General features: G+C 44.7%; 2 protein-coding genes across 3 annotated transcripts in view; both read left to right on the top strand.

Annotated features, from left to right (window-relative positions):
• Positions 1–19112, top strand: part of LOC126992684 (uncharacterized) — a 50277-nt gene that overhangs the window by 29387 nt on the left and 1778 nt on the right. Inside the window, exons 4-5 of one of the 2 annotated variants that reach the window (XM_050851491.1) lie at positions 12754–12936; positions 13781–14060. In XM_050851491.1, coding sequence (XP_050707448.1) covers positions 12754–12936; positions 13781–14060 — 463 coding nt within the window. The remainder of the gene's footprint in view (positions 1–12753; positions 12937–13780; positions 14061–19112) is intronic. The other variant, XM_050851499.1, reaches the window with a different exon arrangement.
• On the top strand, positions 9529–11127 carry LOC126992697 (uncharacterized). Its single transcript, XM_050851513.1, has 2 exons — positions 9529–9918; positions 10011–11127. Exon 2 carries the CDS (start codon positions 10164–10166, stop codon positions 11073–11075), a length of 912 nt encoding a protein of 303 aa, XP_050707470.1. The 5' UTR covers positions 9529–9918; positions 10011–10163; the 3' UTR covers positions 11076–11127.

Below are 19112 nucleotides of genomic sequence, written 5' to 3'. Positions count from 1 at the left end.
AGTCAATATTGTAACTGGAAACTCCATATCTCCTCTCTCACTAAATCAGCTTCCTCGAGGTTGCGCGTTCCATATAGTTTCCGCCAGTTCTTCTCCCCCGCACAGATGCGGTCCATATATTGGGGTCTTGTCCGCCCTCGTATGGAGTATGCATCACATGTCGGGGGGGGGGGGGGTGGGGGGCTCCACTCTCACATCTCTCTTGGACAGAGTAGAGTCAAAGGCTCTTCGCCTCATCAACTCCCCTCCTCATACTGACAGTCTTCATCCTCTTAAATTCCGTCGCCATGTTACCTCTCTTTATATCTTCTATCGATATTTTCATGCTGACTGCTCTTCTGAACTTGCAATCTGCATGCCTCCCCCCTCCCGCGGCCCCGCTGCACTCGTGTTTCTACTCTAACTCATCTCTGTACTGTCCAAACCCCTCATGCAAGAATTAACCAGCATCTTCACTCTTTCATCTCTTACACGTGTAAACTCTGGAACAGCCTTCCTTCACCTGTATTTTCTCCTGCCTATGACTTGACCTCTTTTAAGAAGAGTGTATCAAGACACCTCTCCACCCGAAATTGACCTCTCTTTTGGCCACTCTTTACTTTTGTCTGTTGTGGGAGCGGTGAGTAGCGGGCCTTTTTTCCAACACTCTTTTTGTTGCCCTTGAGCCGTCTCCTTTGTTGTAAAAAAAAAATATATATATATATATATATATATATATATATATATATATATATATATATATATATATATATATATATATATATATATATATATATATATATATATATATATATATATATATATATATATATATATATATATATATATATATATATATATATATATATATATATATATATATATATATATATATATATATATATATATATATATATATATATATATATATATATATATATATGCATATAAATTCATTGGTCGACTTTTAGGGCTACCTACAGTAAATTTGGCAACTCCATATTTTCATTTGTCATGTATCAAAAATGTTTTCATTTGTTTTGTACCAATGGAACTTTACCATGAGATGTAATTAGATGTAAGATTATGAGCCCATCCGTTGCACAGCCCCACCCTCCCTTCGATCCTCTTTCAATCCTTCCCACAGCCCTATCACCCTTCCAGTCATATTCACACATCCCTTTCTAATTATATTTCATTTTTCTCATCACAACACCCCAATATCCTTCCTGTCCTCTCTCAGCCCATCACACAGCCCCTTTCTGTAATCTCTCAGCCCCTCATACAACCACTTCCTGCTTGTCAGTCCCTCACACAGCCTCACAATAGAGTGGCTGCAACTTTCGCCGATCAGAAAAAGTAGTAGTAGTAGTAGTATATAAAAAAAACAGTAGTAGTAGTAGTAGTAGTAGTAGTAGTAGTAGTAGTAGGCGACGGTGGTTGATGCCCATATCAACCACAGACTCTGTTAGCCTAAGAACTAAATATAACGTTGTTCGTAATACTGACCATTAAACGAATTTGCTGGTTGTTAGCCACAGTTTTTTGCGAAGCTAAGGCTAATGAATTACTTTGTGAAAGAACATGAGAAAACGCAACTCTCACAACGCAGCTCAACGGATGGAGGCCGTATATTGTAAAAAAGAAAAGTTGTAGTAGTAGTAGTAGTAGTAGTAGTAGTAGTAGTAGTAGTAGTAGTAATAGCGGCAGTAGTAGTAGTAGTAGTAGTAATAGTAGTACTAGTGGTAGTAGTAGTTTTTACAGTAGTGGAAGCAGCTCATGAGCAAATAAAAGACAAAAAAAAATGTATGCAAGGGGATGTTCCTGCAAAAGAAAGCAGCCTTGCGTGGCCAGAAGAGACTCAATATCGGGCGGGGAGATGTTTTGAACTCTCTCTTATTAAAAAGTTCGTCTTAAATAAAAGGAAATACCGACAAAAGAAGGCTGTTCCAGAGTTTACCAGCGAAAGGGAGGAAGGAATGAAGAATGAATATTGCAGTAGTCGAGGTTGGGCGTATTGTATCGTCTCCGTCAGTTCTTCTCCCCTACACAGATGCTGTCCATATACAGGGACCTTGTCTCTCTTCGTATGGAGTATGCATCTCATGTGTGGGGGGCTCCACACACACAGGCTTACTATATAGAGTGTAGTCATAGGCTCTTCGTCACATCAACTCTCCTCTTACTAGCAGTTTTCTACCTCTTAAATTCCGCGCAAATTTTGCATCTCTTTCTATCTTCTATCGATATTTGCATGCTGATTGCTCTTCTGAACTTTCTGACTGCATGCCTCCCCCATCCCGCGTTCCCGCTGCACTCGACGTTCTACTCTAGCTCATCCCTTACTTTCCAAACCCCTTATGCAAGAGTTAACCAGCATCTTCATTCTTTCATCCCCCTCACTGGTAAACTCTGGAACAACCTGCTTTCATATGTATTTCCTCCTGCCCATGACTTGACCTCTTTCAAGAGGAGGGTATCATGACACCTCTCCACCCGAAATTGACCTCACTTTGCCACTCTTTACTCTTGTTTTTTGGGGTGAGCAGCGTTCAACGGGCTTTTTTTTTCCTACACTTATTTTATGCCCTTAAGCTGCTTCCTTTCCTGTTAAAAAAAAAAAGAAGTAGTAGTAATAGTAGTAGTAGTAGTAGTAGTAGTAGTAGTAGTAGTAGTAAGAGAAGTAGTAGTAGCAGTAGTTTTTTTTTGTATTATTATTATTATTATTATTATTATTAGTAGTAGTAGTAGTAGTAGTAGTAGTAGGAGCCACGTTGTCGCCTGGATGAGGTGTCGCCTCTCGTTCTCCCTGCTCAGGTCGGCCATCCTATGTCTCAGGGGCACCAGACACTCTGGTCCAAAAGCCACCACCATCTCCAATATGGACTATGAAGCCACAGTGGTGGAGAGTGACATTAGGGTGGGTCGGGAGTGACTTGAGTAGGGAAGGAAAGGGGGATCTAGACGTAATAGATGATAGGTGATTTAATGTCAGGTAGTATTAGTGATATGGTTGGATGCCACAGTCATTAGCGAACAGAGTTGGGGCTAATGACCTCCAAGCTATGGAGCCCTCCATGATTATGTGTCGGGAAAATAAACATGGGTGGAGGTATCGTAGTTGTAGTAGTAGTAGTAGTAGTAGTAGTAGTAGTAGTAGTAGTAGTAGTAGGAGGAGGAGGAGGAGGAGTTGCAGTTGTAGTAGTTGTAGTAATAGTAGTTGTAGTAGTAGTTGTAGATGTAGTTGTAGATTTTGTAGATTTTTGTAGATTGTAGAACTCCAGTTAGCTGGAGTAGGTAGGAAGACACCTACCGAACGGGCGCAAGCCACTCCCGGTGAGGTATATATGGGAAGCGAGGAGGGTGCTGAAGCCCTCCAAAGACCCTTCCCATGTCCTCACTAACCGTTTCCCTATTGTCTCATCAACACCAGAGAGTAGTTCAGCATGCTCTCAAGAGGCATATCCTCTCTCTATCCACACCACACTACATTCACACAACATACACACCTTTTCCCAAAATTCTAAATTCAAAATGGCGAACTATAACCATGCCTCGGAGTCCCCGCATGGGAGTGTTGGGGGGGACCACAAATTCCCCCAGGGAGGACTCCCCTTCTGGCTGCCGACTTGAGAGGTGTCTTGATGACTCCTCAAACTTCTTTCTTACCACTTTCTGCAACATTCGCGGTCATCGTTCTAATTTTCATTCTGTGGAACACCAGCTCTCCTCATCTAAACCACACCTTCTCTTCCTCACCGAAACACAGGTTTCTGAGGTTACTGACAGCAGTCTCTACTCTGTTCCCTCCTACTATCTCTATCCAAAATTTCAATCCAAAGCTGGATGTTGCGTCTACGTGCGCAACGACATCACTTGTTCTCGTGCCAACGACCTTAACTCTTCAGAATTTTCCACCATCTAGCTAAGACTTCACTGTCATTCCATTACTAAATATATCTGTGCTGTTTATCTCTCACCTAACTCTAATAACTATGTGAAATTATTTGACTATTTGAACTCTAAAGTGGAGCACATCTTGACTCACTCTCCCTTCGCTGAAATCTCCATTTTGGTAAATTTAAATGTTCACCACCAGCTTTGGCTTTCATCCTCTTTCACTGACCAGCCTGGTGAACAAGCCTACAACTTTGCCCTCCTCAACGATCTACAGTAGAGCAGTTAGTTCAGCACATTACACGTATTCCCGACCGTCTTGGAGACAGGCCCAACATACTACACCTCTTCCTTAACTCTAACCCTTCTGCTTTCTCTGTCAAACTGTTCTCTCCGTTGGGCTCCTCCGATCACAAGCTTGTTTCTGTATCCTGGCCTATCGCTCCTGTACACCCTCTGGACCCACCGAAGAGGCGATGCTTCTGGCACTTTACTTCAGCTCGGTGGGACGACCCACCGAGTAGAAAGTCGTGTGCAGCGTGGCCGCGGGAGGGGGGAGGCATGCAGTTAGTCGGAAATGTACTTTTCCGATTTCCCGTGGAATGATTACTGCTTCCAGGAGAGAGACCCCTCTGTGTGTGCCTAACGCTTCACAGAGGTGATTGTTTCTGAAATGGAGGCATACATTCCACATACTTTCTCTACTCCCTATGATAAAAAGCCTTGGTTTAATCACGCTTGTTCTCGTGCTATCAAAGATAGAGAGGCAGCTCACAAAAGGTACCAGAGCCTTCGAACTCCCGCTAACCATGATGTTTACATTTTCGCCCGGAATTGTGTCAACTCTATTATTCGACTTACCAAAAATTTATTTATCCATAGCAAATGTCAACACCAAGCTTTCTCTAATTCTTCTAGAGACTTCTGTCACTTAGCCAAAAATATCTCCTCCAATTTCACTTCTTCCTCTTTCCCGCCCCTTCTTAACTCAGACGGCAGCACTGCCGTCTCATCTATCTCTAAGGCTGAACTCTTCACTCAAATTTTCTGTAACAACTCCACTCTGGACGATTCTGGCCATATTCCTCCTACTCATCCCCCCTCTGACTCCTTTATGCCTGTTATTAAGATTCTTAAGAATGATGTTTTGTATGCCCTCTCTGGCCTCAACTCTCAGAAGGCTTATGGACCTGATGGAGTGCCTCCTATTGTCCTTAAAAACTGTGCTTCCGTGCTGACACCCTGCTTGGTCAAACTCTTTCGTCTCTGCTTACCAACTTTTACCTTTCCTTCCTGCTGGAAGTACGCCTTCGTACAGCCTGTGATTAAGAAGGGTGACCGTTCCAATCCCTCACACTACCGCCCTATAGCTTTACTTTCCTGTCTATCTAAACCTTTTGAATCAATCCTTAACCGAAAGATTCAAAAGCACCTTTCCACTTATAACCTTCTATGTGATCGCCAGTATGGATTCCGCAAGGGGCGTTCTACTGGCGATCTTCTTGCTCTCTCAACCGATTCTTGGTCATCCTCTCTTGGCAGTTTCGGTGAAACTTTCTCAGTTGCGCTAGACGTATCGAAAGCCTTCGATAGAATCTGGCACAAGTCTTTGCTTTCTAAACTGCCCTCTTTCGGATTCTATCCCTCTTTCTGTTCCTTTATCTCCAGTTTCCTTTCCAGCCGTTCTATCTCTGCCGTGGTAGACGGTCACTGTTCTTCCCCTAAACCTATCAACAGTGGTGTTCCACAGGGCTCTTTTCTATCGCCCACTCTCTTCCTATTATTCATCAATGATCTTCTTTCCATAACAAACTGTCCTATCCACTCATACGCTGATGACTCCACTCTGCATTATTCAACTTCTTTCAACAGAAGACCCTCTCAACAGGAATTACATGACTCCAGGCTGGAGGCTGCAGAACGCTTGATCTCAGACCTTACTATCATTTCCGATTGGGGTAAAAGAAACCTTGTGTCATTCATTGCCTCAAAACCCAATTTATCCACCTATCAACTCGACACAATCTTCCAAACACCTATCCCCTATTCTTCAACAACACTCAGCTGTCACCATCTTCAACACTAAACATCCTCGGTCTATCCTTAACTCAAAATCTTAACTGGAAACTTCACATCTCATCTCTCACTGAATCAGCTTTCTCGAGGTTGAGCGCTCTTTATCGACCCCGCTAGTTCTTCTTCCCCGCACAGTTGCTATCCATATACAGGGGCCTTGTCCGCCCTTGTATGGAGTATGCCTCTCACGTGTGGGGAGCCTCCACTCACACAGCTTTCTCGGACAGAGTGGAGTCAAAGGCTCTTCGTCTCATCAGCTCTCCTCCTCTTACAGATAGTCTTCTACCTCTTAAATTCCGCCGCCATGTTGCCTCTCTCTTTATCTTATATCGTTATTTTCACGCTGACTGCTCTTCTGAACTTTCTAACTGCATGCCTCCCCCTCTCCCGCGTCCACGCTGCACACGACTTTCTACTAAAGCTTATCCTTTTACTGTCCAAATCTCTTACGCAGGAGTTAACCAGCATCTTCACTTTTTTATCCCTCACGCTGGTAAACTCTGGAACAATCTTCCGTCATCTGTATTTCTTCCTGCCTACGACTTGAACTCTTTCAAGAGGAGGGTATCAGGACATTTCCCCTTCCGAAATTGACCCCTCTTTCGGCCGCCTCTTTGGATTCTTTTTAGGAGCAGCGAGTAGCGGGCTTTTTTTTTTATTATTGTTTCTTTTTTTTGTGCCCTTCAGCTGTTTCCTTTGTTGTGAAAAAAAAGAGATGCAGTTATAGTAGTAGTAACAGTAGTAGTAGTAGTAGTAGTAGTAGTAGTAGTAGTAGTAGTAGTAGTAGTAGTAGTAGTAGTAGTAGTAGTAGTAGTAGTAGTAGTAGTAGTAGTAGTAGTAGTAGTAGTAGTAGCAGTAGTAGTAGTAGTAGTAGTAGTAGTAGTAATAGTAGTAGTAGTAGTAGTAGTAGTAGTAGTAGTAGTAGTAGTAGTAGTGTGCAGGAGAGACTACGCAGACGTAACATTCGCAAGAATGACAGTAACGACAGGGCTAGAAACTTTGCTGACAAGATGAGACAAGGCAAAGTGGCCATGGCAAATAGGTCACAGTCACTAGAAGATGAGGCAGCGGGAGTCCTTCCCATGACGGAAGAGACACGCCAGATCCTTAAGGACAAGCATCCAGACGCTAGACCTGCACAGTGCACACCCAGAAATGAAGTTCCTTGGGGACTACACCCCCCCGCATCGAGTTGTCTTTGACGTGATCTGGAAGCACGCCCTTCACACACATGAAGCGGCTGGACCGTCAGGCTTGGATGCCAAGGGGTGGAAACACCTCCTCAGGAAGAACGTGTTTGGTAATCCAGCTGTGGATCTTCGCGACGCAATAGCCGCCCTAGCAAGAAAATTAGCGTCAGAGAATTGCCAACACCTCGAGCCTTTGATGGCCTGCAGGCTCATCCCGGTGGATAAAAAACCAGGCTGTCGCCACATCGGGATGGGGGAGGTGCTCAGGAGGATCATAGGCAAGGCTGTCATGGAGGTGGTGAAGGACGACGTGAGGAATTCGGTGGGAAACCTCCAAGCGTGTGCGGGTCAGCAGGCTGGGTGTGAAGCTGCCATTCACGCCGTCAGGAAAATGTTCGAAGACCCAGAATGTGAGGCGGTGCTGATGGTGGACGCTGCTAATGCGTTCAACAACATCAATAGGGAAATAGCACTGCACATCATCAAAATCAAGTGCCCTATAGTCGCCCAATATACTGAAAATACATACAAGGAACCTGCCAGACTGTTCATCAGCAGTCATAATGACCAACGACTTGGAGACCCGATGGCCATACAATCCTCAGAGGGCACCACCCAGGGCGACCCAGTGGCCATGGCATTGTTTGCCCTGGGAATGATGAAGCTGCAGGACATCATCCGCCATGAAAACACCAACGTCAAACAGGTGGCGTATGCGGATGACCTCACCTGGGTAGGAAAGTCTGCAGACCTCAGGAAATGGTGGGACCTCGTCAATGAACACGGCCCTAAAATAGGGTACCGTCCCAACGCCACGAAGTCTGTGGTAATTGTAAAATCAGAGTCATACGATCGGGCCAAAACCGCATTCCAGGGCAGTAACGTGAAGCTGTCAGTGACTGGCGAAAGACACCTCGGGGCAGTCATTGGAGCAGCTGAATACAGAACCGAATATGTTAAAACAGATGTAAAGCGCTGGGAGTCCGAACTGCAGAGGCTGAGCGAGATCGCCAAAACAGAACCGCAGGCAGCCTACGCAGCATTTACGTACGGTGTCAAGCATAAATGGAATTACCTCATGAGGACAGTTCCTGATGTTGCTCCGCTACTAAAACCTCTGGAAGATGCTATCAGAAACGCCTTCATACCGGCGATAGCAAATGGGAGATGAAATGTCCCAGCGACAAGGAGCGGAGGTTGCTGGAGTTGCCGCCAAGAATGGGTGGGCTCGGCATCACCAACCCGCAAAATCTGGCAGAGTCTGAATTTAGGAACTCGCTCCGAATCACAGGCTCCTTGACCGGATATATTATCAACCAAAATGAAAGGGGAGAAGACAACCCTCAAGATATTAGGTCACTAAGGAATGAAATCTCCATAAACAGAGAAAAAAAACAGAGACACTCTGAGTGACCTAATGAGAGAACTCCCAGAAGACACAAGGAGGAGGACAGATATTGCACAGGAAGTGGGCGCTTCAAACTGGCTAACCACACTACCTATCAGGGCAAAAGGCTTCAACTTAAACAGAAAAGAATTCACTGATGCCCTTGCCCTCAGGTATGGCTGGCCAGTGGATGGGCTCCCAAACATGTGTAACTGTGGCTCACCCTTCAACCAAAACTATGCCATGACATGCAAGAGAGAAGGTTTCATCTGCATGAGACATGATGAAGTGAGAGATGTGACATCTCAAATGCTGAAAAAGTCTGTCACGACGTGACTGTGGAACCCATGCTGCTCCTCTGCAAGGCGAACACCTCGCCAGACCCACCGCTAATGTTTTGAACGAAGCACGAGTGGATGTTAACGCCAGAGGGTTTTGGACTCGTGGACAAAGGGCATATTTTGACATAAGGATCTTTGATTCCATGGCCCATTGCCACAGAGACCTGACCCTTGATGCAGCCCACAGAAGAAACGAACAAGAGAAGAACAGAGCATATGAAGAAAGAATACAGACTGTGGACCAGGGCTCCTTCACCCCGGTAGTATTCACGACGTCAGGAGGGATGGGACCAAGGGCGCAGAGCTTCTAAGCACGACTTGCCGAAACACTAGCGGATAAGAAACAACAGCCAAGAAGCAGTGTGGTCGCCTGGATGAGATGCAGGCTGTCCTTCTCCTTCCTGAAGTCAGCCATAGACTTCACAACTAGTTGACGGGAAATCTCTTCAGTCTTGGCGCGCTGGCTTCGCGTAAGGGGCCGATTGTTATGGCGACTTTCACTGCGACAACTCAAACACACTCTGCGTTCTTACTCCGAATTTAAGTGGAAACAGGACGAAATCTTCAAGTTTTAGTGCATACAAGCAGGCAGGAGTGTCTCTAGAGTGATTTGGTCGAGGATTCAAGGTAACTTATATAAAATAGCACCATGCGTGCACTTTGAAAACGTTGTGTAAAAAATGGCAAATTTGCGTAACTTTAGGTTGAAATCTTTACGTAAAATGAATGATAACTGTAGGATAGTGAAGTCCACAGTTTTACGTATTAGGAAACAAGAAATGTACGTTTAGTTAGTGCCTACATGGCAACTCAGCTCAGTTCCCGCGTCGCCTAACTCGCCTTAGGCACGCAGTCAGCTGGGCACTTCCCCTCTGTAAAGGATTATCGCTGTCCTGCCTCTGTTTACTCTCCAAGTAAAGGACCTACAGTTATTCATCGTCTCTGTACCCTTCCCCACAACTGCAAGGATCCAGAGGACGATACAAGAAGACACAGAAGGCAGTGGATCGAGTGGAAGTTCCTCCAGGAGATTGGCGAGATTTGCAAGGTACCTAACCACACTTTAGTTGATTAAATTAAATTGAATCGACAGCAAGCTTGTTCAATTCTATTTATTTTTTATTTTATAAAATGTTCCAGGTTTGGGCCGGCAAGGAGAAGAAGAAGAGGGGGACAAAGATCGGCAGGCTGCCGACACCCACCGCCTCGGCTCTGCACATCACGTGCAATGCCCTGCCCGCCTCCTGCAGGGACATCATCCTCCGCAAGATCCCCGGGGTCGAGTATGTGTGCATGGGGAAGGCCAACTCTGACCCGACTGAGCACTCTTTCGGCAAGCGCCGCACCATGTGCGGCGCCAACTACTGGACGAGCGTGCAGAACTTCATGGTGAGCAACAGGTTGGCCCAGCGCCTGCATTTGCTGAAGCTCGTCGGGTTCTTCCCCGGGGACGTGCAGGCCGACCTGGACCGGGCCAAGGCAGAGGAGAAGGAGGACGACGAGGTGATCTTGGCCCAGCTTGCCAGGGAGCTGGCCGACGACCAGCCGGACCCGCCGACGGACGAGTTGCTCCTCGCCGTGGTCGGCAACTACGCCGGCTACCTGGCCAGGAAGGTCCAGGCCAACTCCTCTGTGGCCGAGTGCTGCAAGCAGGAGCTTGCCCAGCAGGAGGAGATGAAGAATACCGTGGAGCTCGAGAGGGGCGACCCGCCCTCTGTGATGTTCGACGCCCTGGTCGAGCTGGTCGACAGGGGAGAGCTGGAGACGGGCCGGGCGGTCCTGAAGCGGCCATCTCTCCCAATGGCCCACATGGCGTCCTTCAGGATGTCGCTGTGGGACTCCCTGATGTGCAGGGAGGACAAGAAGGAGCGCAGGTTGAGGTTCCTCTCCCTTGCCATGCGCCACAGGGACGGGTTCAGGCACCTCCTGGAGTTCCTGGCGGCCTCAGACCCGACCTTGCAGGGGTACAGGTGCCAGGAGGGGCACAACCTGGCCAACACCATCTTGCCGCACATCAGCAGGTCCCTCTTCAACTGTTTCGGTGCTAATTTCTCCAAGGACGTGACCTCAGAAGCGAGGAAGAACAAGGCCTTGAAGCAGCCGACCGGCAGGAAGAGGAGCAGTATCGAGGAGGGCAGGAAGGAGACGGCGAGGAACAGGGACGTGTACAAGTCCAGGAAACTGACCAGGGCCCACAAGTCATAGGCCAAAAGGCTAAAGTGATTGTTCAGGGACGAGGGCCAGATAGCCGGCAAGACGTGCTGCGGCAATAGTGACATCGGAATTCAACCAAAATAAGTTGTGATTGTATATAGAAAATGAATATTTTGCTTTTGTTGAGTAAAATTAAGATGTTTCTGCATGCTTTCCTCAAGTATTAAGTTTCTAATGTGAAAATTAAGTGATTTATTAGATGTTAAAACTTACGTAAAAATTGCACTAAATAAAAAAAAAATAAGTAGCTATTTCGGGCAAAAACTTATAAGATATGCTAAATATTGCTATTGATTCTGAAAATATAAGTGATTATCTCTGCATTTGGTGATGTTTGTGCATCTAGCGTAAAATCTGAGGATTTTATAGCCTTTTTAAGTTTTGTTATACTTATATAAAAAACAATTAATCGGGATTTTATTAGGGAACGACTTTGAATTTTTTGATACCGCTGCTCATGGAGACTCATATATGCCTAAGGGAGGTGCCTGTTTTAGTTTCAGGTCGCTAGCTGCTTTGGTTTTGAAAATATTTAAATTTTAAATTTTTGAAAATCGGCCCCCTGCGAATCGGCCCCGCGCCCCGTTTCCCGTCAAGAGATTGTGAAGTCTATGAGTCAGCCTTGGTCTGCCTGAGAGGAACCAGGTCACCTGCACCCAAAACCACCCGCATTGCCGACCTGGACTTTGAGGCGACGGTGGTTGATAGTCGTATCAACCACAAGCTCTGTTAGCTTAAGACAAATATGTTTAGTAAGGTTTGTAATACTAAATAAAGAAAGTTGTCGGCCACAGTCATTGGCGGGGTGGGGCCAATGAATTGCTTTGTGAAAGGATATGAGAAAATATACCGCTCACAACGCAACTCTAATAGATGGAGGCCTGTAGAACAAAAAGTAGTTGTAGTAGTAGTAGTAGTAGTAGTAGTAGTAGTAGTAGTAGTAGTAGTAGTAGTAGTTGTAGTTGTAGTAGCAGTAGTTGTAGTAGTAGTTGTAGTAGCAGTTGTAGTTGTAATCGTAGTAGTAGTAGTAGTAGTTGTAGTAGTAGTAGTTGTAGTAGTAGTTGTAGTAGCAGTTGTAGTTGTAATCGTAGTAGTAGTAGTAGTAGTTGTAGTAGTAGTAGTTGTAGTAGTAGTTGTAGTAGTAGTAGTTGTTGTAGTAGTTGTAGTAGTAGTGGTTGCAGTAGTAGCTGTAGTAGCAGTTGTAGTAGTAGGTGTCGTAGTAGTAGTAGTAAGTTGTAGTAGTAGTTGTATTAGTAGTAGTTGTAGTAGTAGTTGTAGTAGCAGTTGTAGTTGTAATAGTAGTAGTAGTAGTAGTAGAAGTAGTATTAGTATTAGTTGTAGTTGTGGTAGTAGTAGTTGTAGTTGTGGTAGTTGTAGTTGTAATAGTGGTAATTATTGTTGTTCCTGCGATATTTGTAGCTGTATTTTTTTGTTGATGCTGCTGTCTTTTTTTTTGGTATGCTTTTTATTAGAGTATAGTAGGCAGCTCATGGGCAAAGAGCAAAAAAAAGGTACAAAATTCCCGTTATAATCGCTACTAAAGCAAACAATGGGCAGCTAGAATAACCAAAAGAGAGGGTCAGACTCATTTTTTTGTTATTTTTGTTCTTGGTCAGAGGATCTACTTTCACTTTACTGTTATTCTCTCCACCTGGTGTTTCTTTCCTAGCAGGCCGAGGACCTTCACAGTACGACTCGGCCATTTATTTGGCTGCTTTTGGCTCAACGGGTGTTTGCCATGCACCAGGTCGAGGGTCGTCACCGGTTCGCAAGGATAACCATTGAAGACGACCGGCTATTTCTTCACGCCCTGCAGGACCTATCCCTGCCCCTTGGAGCTGCCAAACTGCAGGTGATGGAGGGAACTTGTTGTATTGTTTTTATTACCATAGCCCATAAATACTATTGGTTAGCATCACGTATGCTATGGAATTCCATTGACACAGCTCTTTCAAAAAGAACAGTTAAAGGCTTTTCACCTCATTAAAACCCCTCCGACGCAATGTTTTTTTCGTGCTATCTTTCATCGCTGTTATCTTCCTCACTGTCACTCTAAACTTCTAAATACTCCTCCTTCAATGTCTTTGTTTTACTAATGGAAGAGTTACTCGGTATCTTCATTGTTTTGAGCCTTCTGCTGTTCTATTATATGTTTTCCTTCTTACGACTTAAAGTTTTTTTGGATGGGAAATATGATGACTCATTTATAAAAATAAATGATCATGTTATATTTTCATGAATTCTTATGAAGATCAACTTGTTTTGGTCATCTTGTATGCTTGCCGTTGATGACTCTCACTCTCACTAATGTCTACACTTTACAGGATCTGCCTCTTCCCCTGCCTCACCTCTTGTCGGCAGAATCAATTTAGGTTTATAAAAATTACGCTACGCATGAACAGGGTGGGGCGATAACTTTCAAACCAGTAATGCGTAATATTATGGCAGTTCAAAACTAAAGTATTCAGGATGTATTCAAGGATGTTGAACATTGTGTTGATGATTACCAGACCAGACTGTGCAAAACGAATAATGGTACAGTATGGAAAAATAAAGTTGTTTTAGCATATATACACTGATGTCATGCCAGTATTCAGATAACTAAAAGTAACGCTGTGCAAAAGAAAGGAAATCACCTGACATTGACAAAAACATGATCGAATGATCTATTTACCTGTTGTGTTTTGTGTGTACAGCTCAGTGAGGTTGTGCCAGCCTGCCCACCTTGTCTGGTGTTCCTGGACCTGTGCTGGCCAGCCAGCATGCATCAGAGGGTCATCATCCGTCTCAGCCCCGATACTCCGATGGCCCGACAGTTCGTGTTGCTGTGCTCTGGGGAGCGCGGCCCTTCTTATGCTAACACCAGGTTGTGGGGGGTTGGGGACAAGGGGTTGCCTGGAGAGAGGTTGTGGTTTGGAGACTACGAGAATAATGATGGGACAGGGGGAGCCGCTCTACTGCCCAACCTAAGTAAAGGTAAGTATCAGAAATCTGCCAGTGCGGGGGCATTGTGGGGGACGTGGCAGTGGGGCGGCCGTACCCGAGGTGCTCAATTTGGCATCACCACCAGAGATAGAGTGGGTGGTGTTTGGAGTGATGTCTTTGGTGAGGTGGTTGAAGGTATGAATTGTTTGAGGGCTGCAATTAATCACAGCGACATAACGGAGGTGATTGTGGTGGACTGTGGGGTGATCTTGAAGAGGCAGTGACTTGCCTAGGTGAAACCAAGAGACAACCCTGAGTTAATACAGATGAATAAATTAGCGTGTCTCCAATATATGTTGGGAGATATTCATTACTCGTGATAATTTCGTCATTACCAACAGTGAACTCTCAAGGTTGCTTTTTTGAAGAGGGCAAAACTTTTGCTAATCGGTCCCTCTATCTGAGTTCCTAGCTCCAGACAAAGTGGCCATTAATCGCAGTTCTCCCAGAGGTGTTTCCAGAATATTTAACATTCGAAGCGAAACTACCCATTGCCATCCCTTCCCTCCCAGAGATTATCAATATTCCGATCCGTTACAGCATAGAATTTCATTTTGACTAATATTGAGCACATTAAACTGTTTAATAGATTTCCTTTACATGCATAAGAGTTTGCATTGTTATGCGTGATTGTAATAAACCTAATGGTAATCATTTGTCAAGAAACTATTTCCTAGGAGTTCAAATTCGCATTTAATTAATACAATTAGTAATATTATACCATCTACTTTCAGTTTGCATTCTGATACAATTGCTAGAAAATCTTGCAAAGTTGTGATGAAAACAAAATATTCAGGCCCATGGTACCCACTCCTATGGCTGTCATCCAAGAGAACAGAGCTTAATCCCTCTTTGGTGTGCTACTAAAATCACTCAAATAACTATGAAGAACGTGTGGGTGTGGCTCGCACCTCTTCCCAGCGCTGTCGCATCACTCCAAGTTCTCTCTCTCTCTCTCTCTCTCTCTCTCTCTCTCTCTCTCTCTCTCTCTCTCTCTCTCTCTCTCTCTGCGACTCAATGATATAGGAGACTTAATCTCCATCATATTGACCGGGCGTCACTTTCGGGTGCTGAAGGCAAATGGTTCCTGAAACAACTCAAGAAGATAACAAACTATACCTTGTTTAAGTAACCCAAGATAATCTAGTCAGCAGAGTTACAGTAGGAGAACATTTCAGTTAATGCGATCACAAATGAGTGCGCGTTAACACTAAAGCTCAAACAAAAAACAAAAGTGGCTGAACACAAAATAATGGGGCATATTTTAAAAGTATAAATGTCGCAGAAATCCTACGTAAATTGACATAAATGCAATTACCAGATGATTACAAAGTAAAGGAAGACCGGCAAAAATAAAATAAAAATGCTTTACTCACTCGATATAATACATTTGTCCCTTTTTGAGAGAAGCAACAAAAATTCACCGTGGTTTAACAGCGAAGTCACACATTCTGTTAAGGGGAGAAATTTGTTATACATGCTAAAGAAAGTGCAAAACACGCCTGAACACTAAACTATCATGAAGCAAGGCGACGAGTGTGTTACCCGTTTTTAAGTGTTTTTACTTTTTAAAGTAGTTGGTGTTAAGTGTTAAGTTTAAGGCGCGAACTGTTATCTCACTCGTCACAGGGCCGGTGTTACCGTGGCCTGCTTCACAAGTTGATTGTAGTAGGTGAGATAACACAATAGCCTTTACTTAAGTGAGGTGTGGCCGAGCGGTAGCTGTTACAAGTTCACTTTAGTTCACTTTAGTTCTCTCTCTCACATGGTCATTAAAACATATGAATGTATTTTAACTATATTAACAGCTTTACACAACAGTTTACGTGAGCGAGTCGCACGAAATGAGAGCCAGCCACACCCAGAGCGGAGCGGCTGATCACCGCCCGCTACCCGTTGTCTTCTTTCCCGTCTTCGCGTTGTTCGCTCGTTTTATATGCTTGTAGTTCGTCCGGAAGGGTGTGGCTTCCGGTTGATGACTGCTGATGAAAGTCATCATTTGCTAATCCTAGTGTCAGTTCATCACAGCTTCCCACGGCCAAAAGCACGACGTGTTGTTAAACATCCTGTTGTGCGACACCGACCGGGTGTCGCCACACGTACAGTCATACATTCATATACATATGACGATATATATATTACAAGTGAAAAGAATAGTAAATCAGGCCAGGCATTAATACGAAGAAAATGTAGCCGCAAATTGTAAAACTAATCCGAAGTGGAATTGAACCCTTAACCGACAGCGATGGTAAATTAGTACCTGAAAGCTAGCTCACTGCATACTTATTGAACAATCAATTTTCTTTGGTATTTAATACTGCCAGTTTTACCACCAATACCACCAACATCAGTGATGACAATAGTATTAACCATAATCGCACTCAGACCTTACCCGAATTTATAATAATTTCCGATGAATTCTTAAATGTTCACAAGGCATCGTCCTTTCGGATTGGAAAATGGCTAACGTAGCACCGATTTTTAAAGAAAGGAGTAAAAAAAGTACCGGATAATTACAGGCCTATTAGTCTAACTTCAGTAGTAGGTAAGCTACTCGAGAGCATTATTACAGTAGAAACAAAATTGTTAATTAACTTGAAAGCATCGCATTGATTGAGAATTCATAACATGGTTTCCGTAACAAGAGATCCTGCTTGTCAAACTTACTGACACTTTATAACGACCTACTTTCAGTTTATAACTGGACGTAGTTTATCTTGATTTTCAGAAATCGTTTGATAAAATTCCACACAATACATTACTTTATAAAATCAAGCAGCTAGGTATTGAAGGTAAAGTACACCAATAGTTCGCAAACTGGTTGACCAACAGGCAGAAAAAGAGTGGTAAGCAATGGATTTAACTTAGAGTGGTTCCCTGTCACTAGTGGTGTACCTCAGGGCTAAGTTTTGTTTACAATTTGCATCAAAGACATTGACGTTCGACCTGATAATCTTATTAGCAAATTTCCTGACGACACAAAGTATGTCCTCTCTGACGTAGACAAAGATTTCAAGAAGATTTGCAAAAAGAATCAGCTTGGTTTGCTAGATGGGATATGCCATTTAATATAGATCCCAACAGGAACTACAAGACTCTAGACTGGAGGTTGCAAAACGCTTAACTTCGGACCTTGCTATCATTTCCAATTAATTTGGTGTCCTTCAGTGCCTCAGAAACTCAATTTCTCCACCTGTCAATTCGATACAATCTTCAAAATACCTATCCCCTATTCCTTGATAACACTCGGCTGTCACCTTCTTCTACACTAAACATCCTCGGACTATCCTTAACTCAAAATTTTTGAATTGGAAGCCTCATATCTCCTCTCTTACTAAGGCAGTGTGTGTGTGTGCACACACACACACACACACACACACACATACACAAAACTTGATCTCACCGCCCTCCCCACATGCCTACCATCCCCCTCCCCACCCCCCTCCGTCTAGGAGGTTGATGTTTTCAATAAATTAAAGAAATTAAGGACGCACAGAGCTACCACGCCCACTGACCTCCCAATCAACCTGACCGACTCGGCCATCAGACGTTTCGGGCAGTGGATTACTCAATACCCCTGGACTGAGGTGACAAATGAGGCAGACGTCAACCACAAATGGGAGCAGTACCAGCACACAATTACCAACGCCTACCACACCTTCTTCCCCGTCAAGACATTCCCAGTCCATCCATCTGACGCCCCCTGGATTAACCCCACCGTCAAGAGGCTCATCTCGCAGAGAAAACGGGCTCACAACACAGACCCTGCCCGCTATAGACAGCTCAGGAACAGAGTCATCAGGGAGATCAAAACTACCAGAGCAAACTATTATCCAGATAAAATACACCATCTTAAAGAGGCCAACAACAGACAGTAGTATCACAAGGTCAGGTCTCTTTGTGGACTCGGCAAACATTCACCGTCCTTCCCTTGCATTTCACATTTATCACCTGACCGAGCGGCCGAGGAGATAAATACCCATTTCGCGGGTATCTGTCAAAGCCTCCCAAAACTTGATCTCACCGCCCTCCCCACATACCTACCATTCCCCTCCCCACCCCCCTCCGTCCAGGAGGTTGATGTTTTCAATAAATTAAAGAAATTAAGGACGCACACACCTACCACGCCCACTGACCTCCCAATCAAAATCTATAAGGAATTTGTCCCTGAACTTGCCACCCCCATTTGCTCCATAATAAATGCTTCACTTGAACAAAACACCTGCCCAAGCGACTGGAAAACGTCCTATGTCACTCCCATCCCCAAAACTTCCAGCCCACAGTCCCTTAATGACCTAAGGCCAATCGCCATCACGCCCATTCCCAGCCTCATTTGTGAGGATTTTATTTTTAACTGGGCTTATGATGATATTAGTAACCTCATAGACATCCAACAATTTAGCAACATGAAGCACTCCTCCACCACTCATTGCCTGGTCAGCTTTCTAGATTTCATAGCCCAGCCGTTGCTTTTGTCGACTTCAGCAAAGCATTTGACCTTGTAGTCCACACGGTTGCCATTACTAAGGCCATTGAGCTGGGGTTTCACCCTAATATTGTATCGTGGCTGACTGATTTCCTCAGCGTACGCCAGCAAATAGTTCGCTCCCAGGGCTCTGTCTCCCCCCCTCTTCAAATGACGTGTGGCGTCCCGCAAGACACTAAAACTGGTCCGCTTTGCTTCTTGGTGCTCATTAACAACTCCCTCATGGACACACCACATCGCTGGAAATATGTTGACGACAGCACCTTGGGCGTCCCCGTCAACAACAGGGATCCAGACTATGCACCTCTTCAAGCGTCGCTCGACAACCTTCAGGCATGGACGGTTGACAACAGTGCCACAATCAACCACACCAAGACCGTGGTGATGCAAGTTTGCACGTCCAAAAGAGATGTGCCACCTCCGCTGCTGTCAATTGGCTCCCACCACCTCCAGGTTGTCCAGTCCACCAAACTACTCTGCATCACTGTGAATAACCTACTCAACTGGAAGCTCCACGTCTCCAACACCGTCAGAGCAGCCTCCTACAAGCTGTACAT

The sequence above is a fragment of the Eriocheir sinensis genome, chromosome 7 (assembly GCF_024679095.1).
Source record: "Eriocheir sinensis breed Jianghai 21 chromosome 7, ASM2467909v1, whole genome shotgun sequence".
Lineage (NCBI taxonomy): Eukaryota > Metazoa > Arthropoda > Malacostraca > Decapoda > Varunidae > Eriocheir > Eriocheir sinensis.
This window is presented reverse-complemented; position numbering and strand designations above follow the sequence as displayed.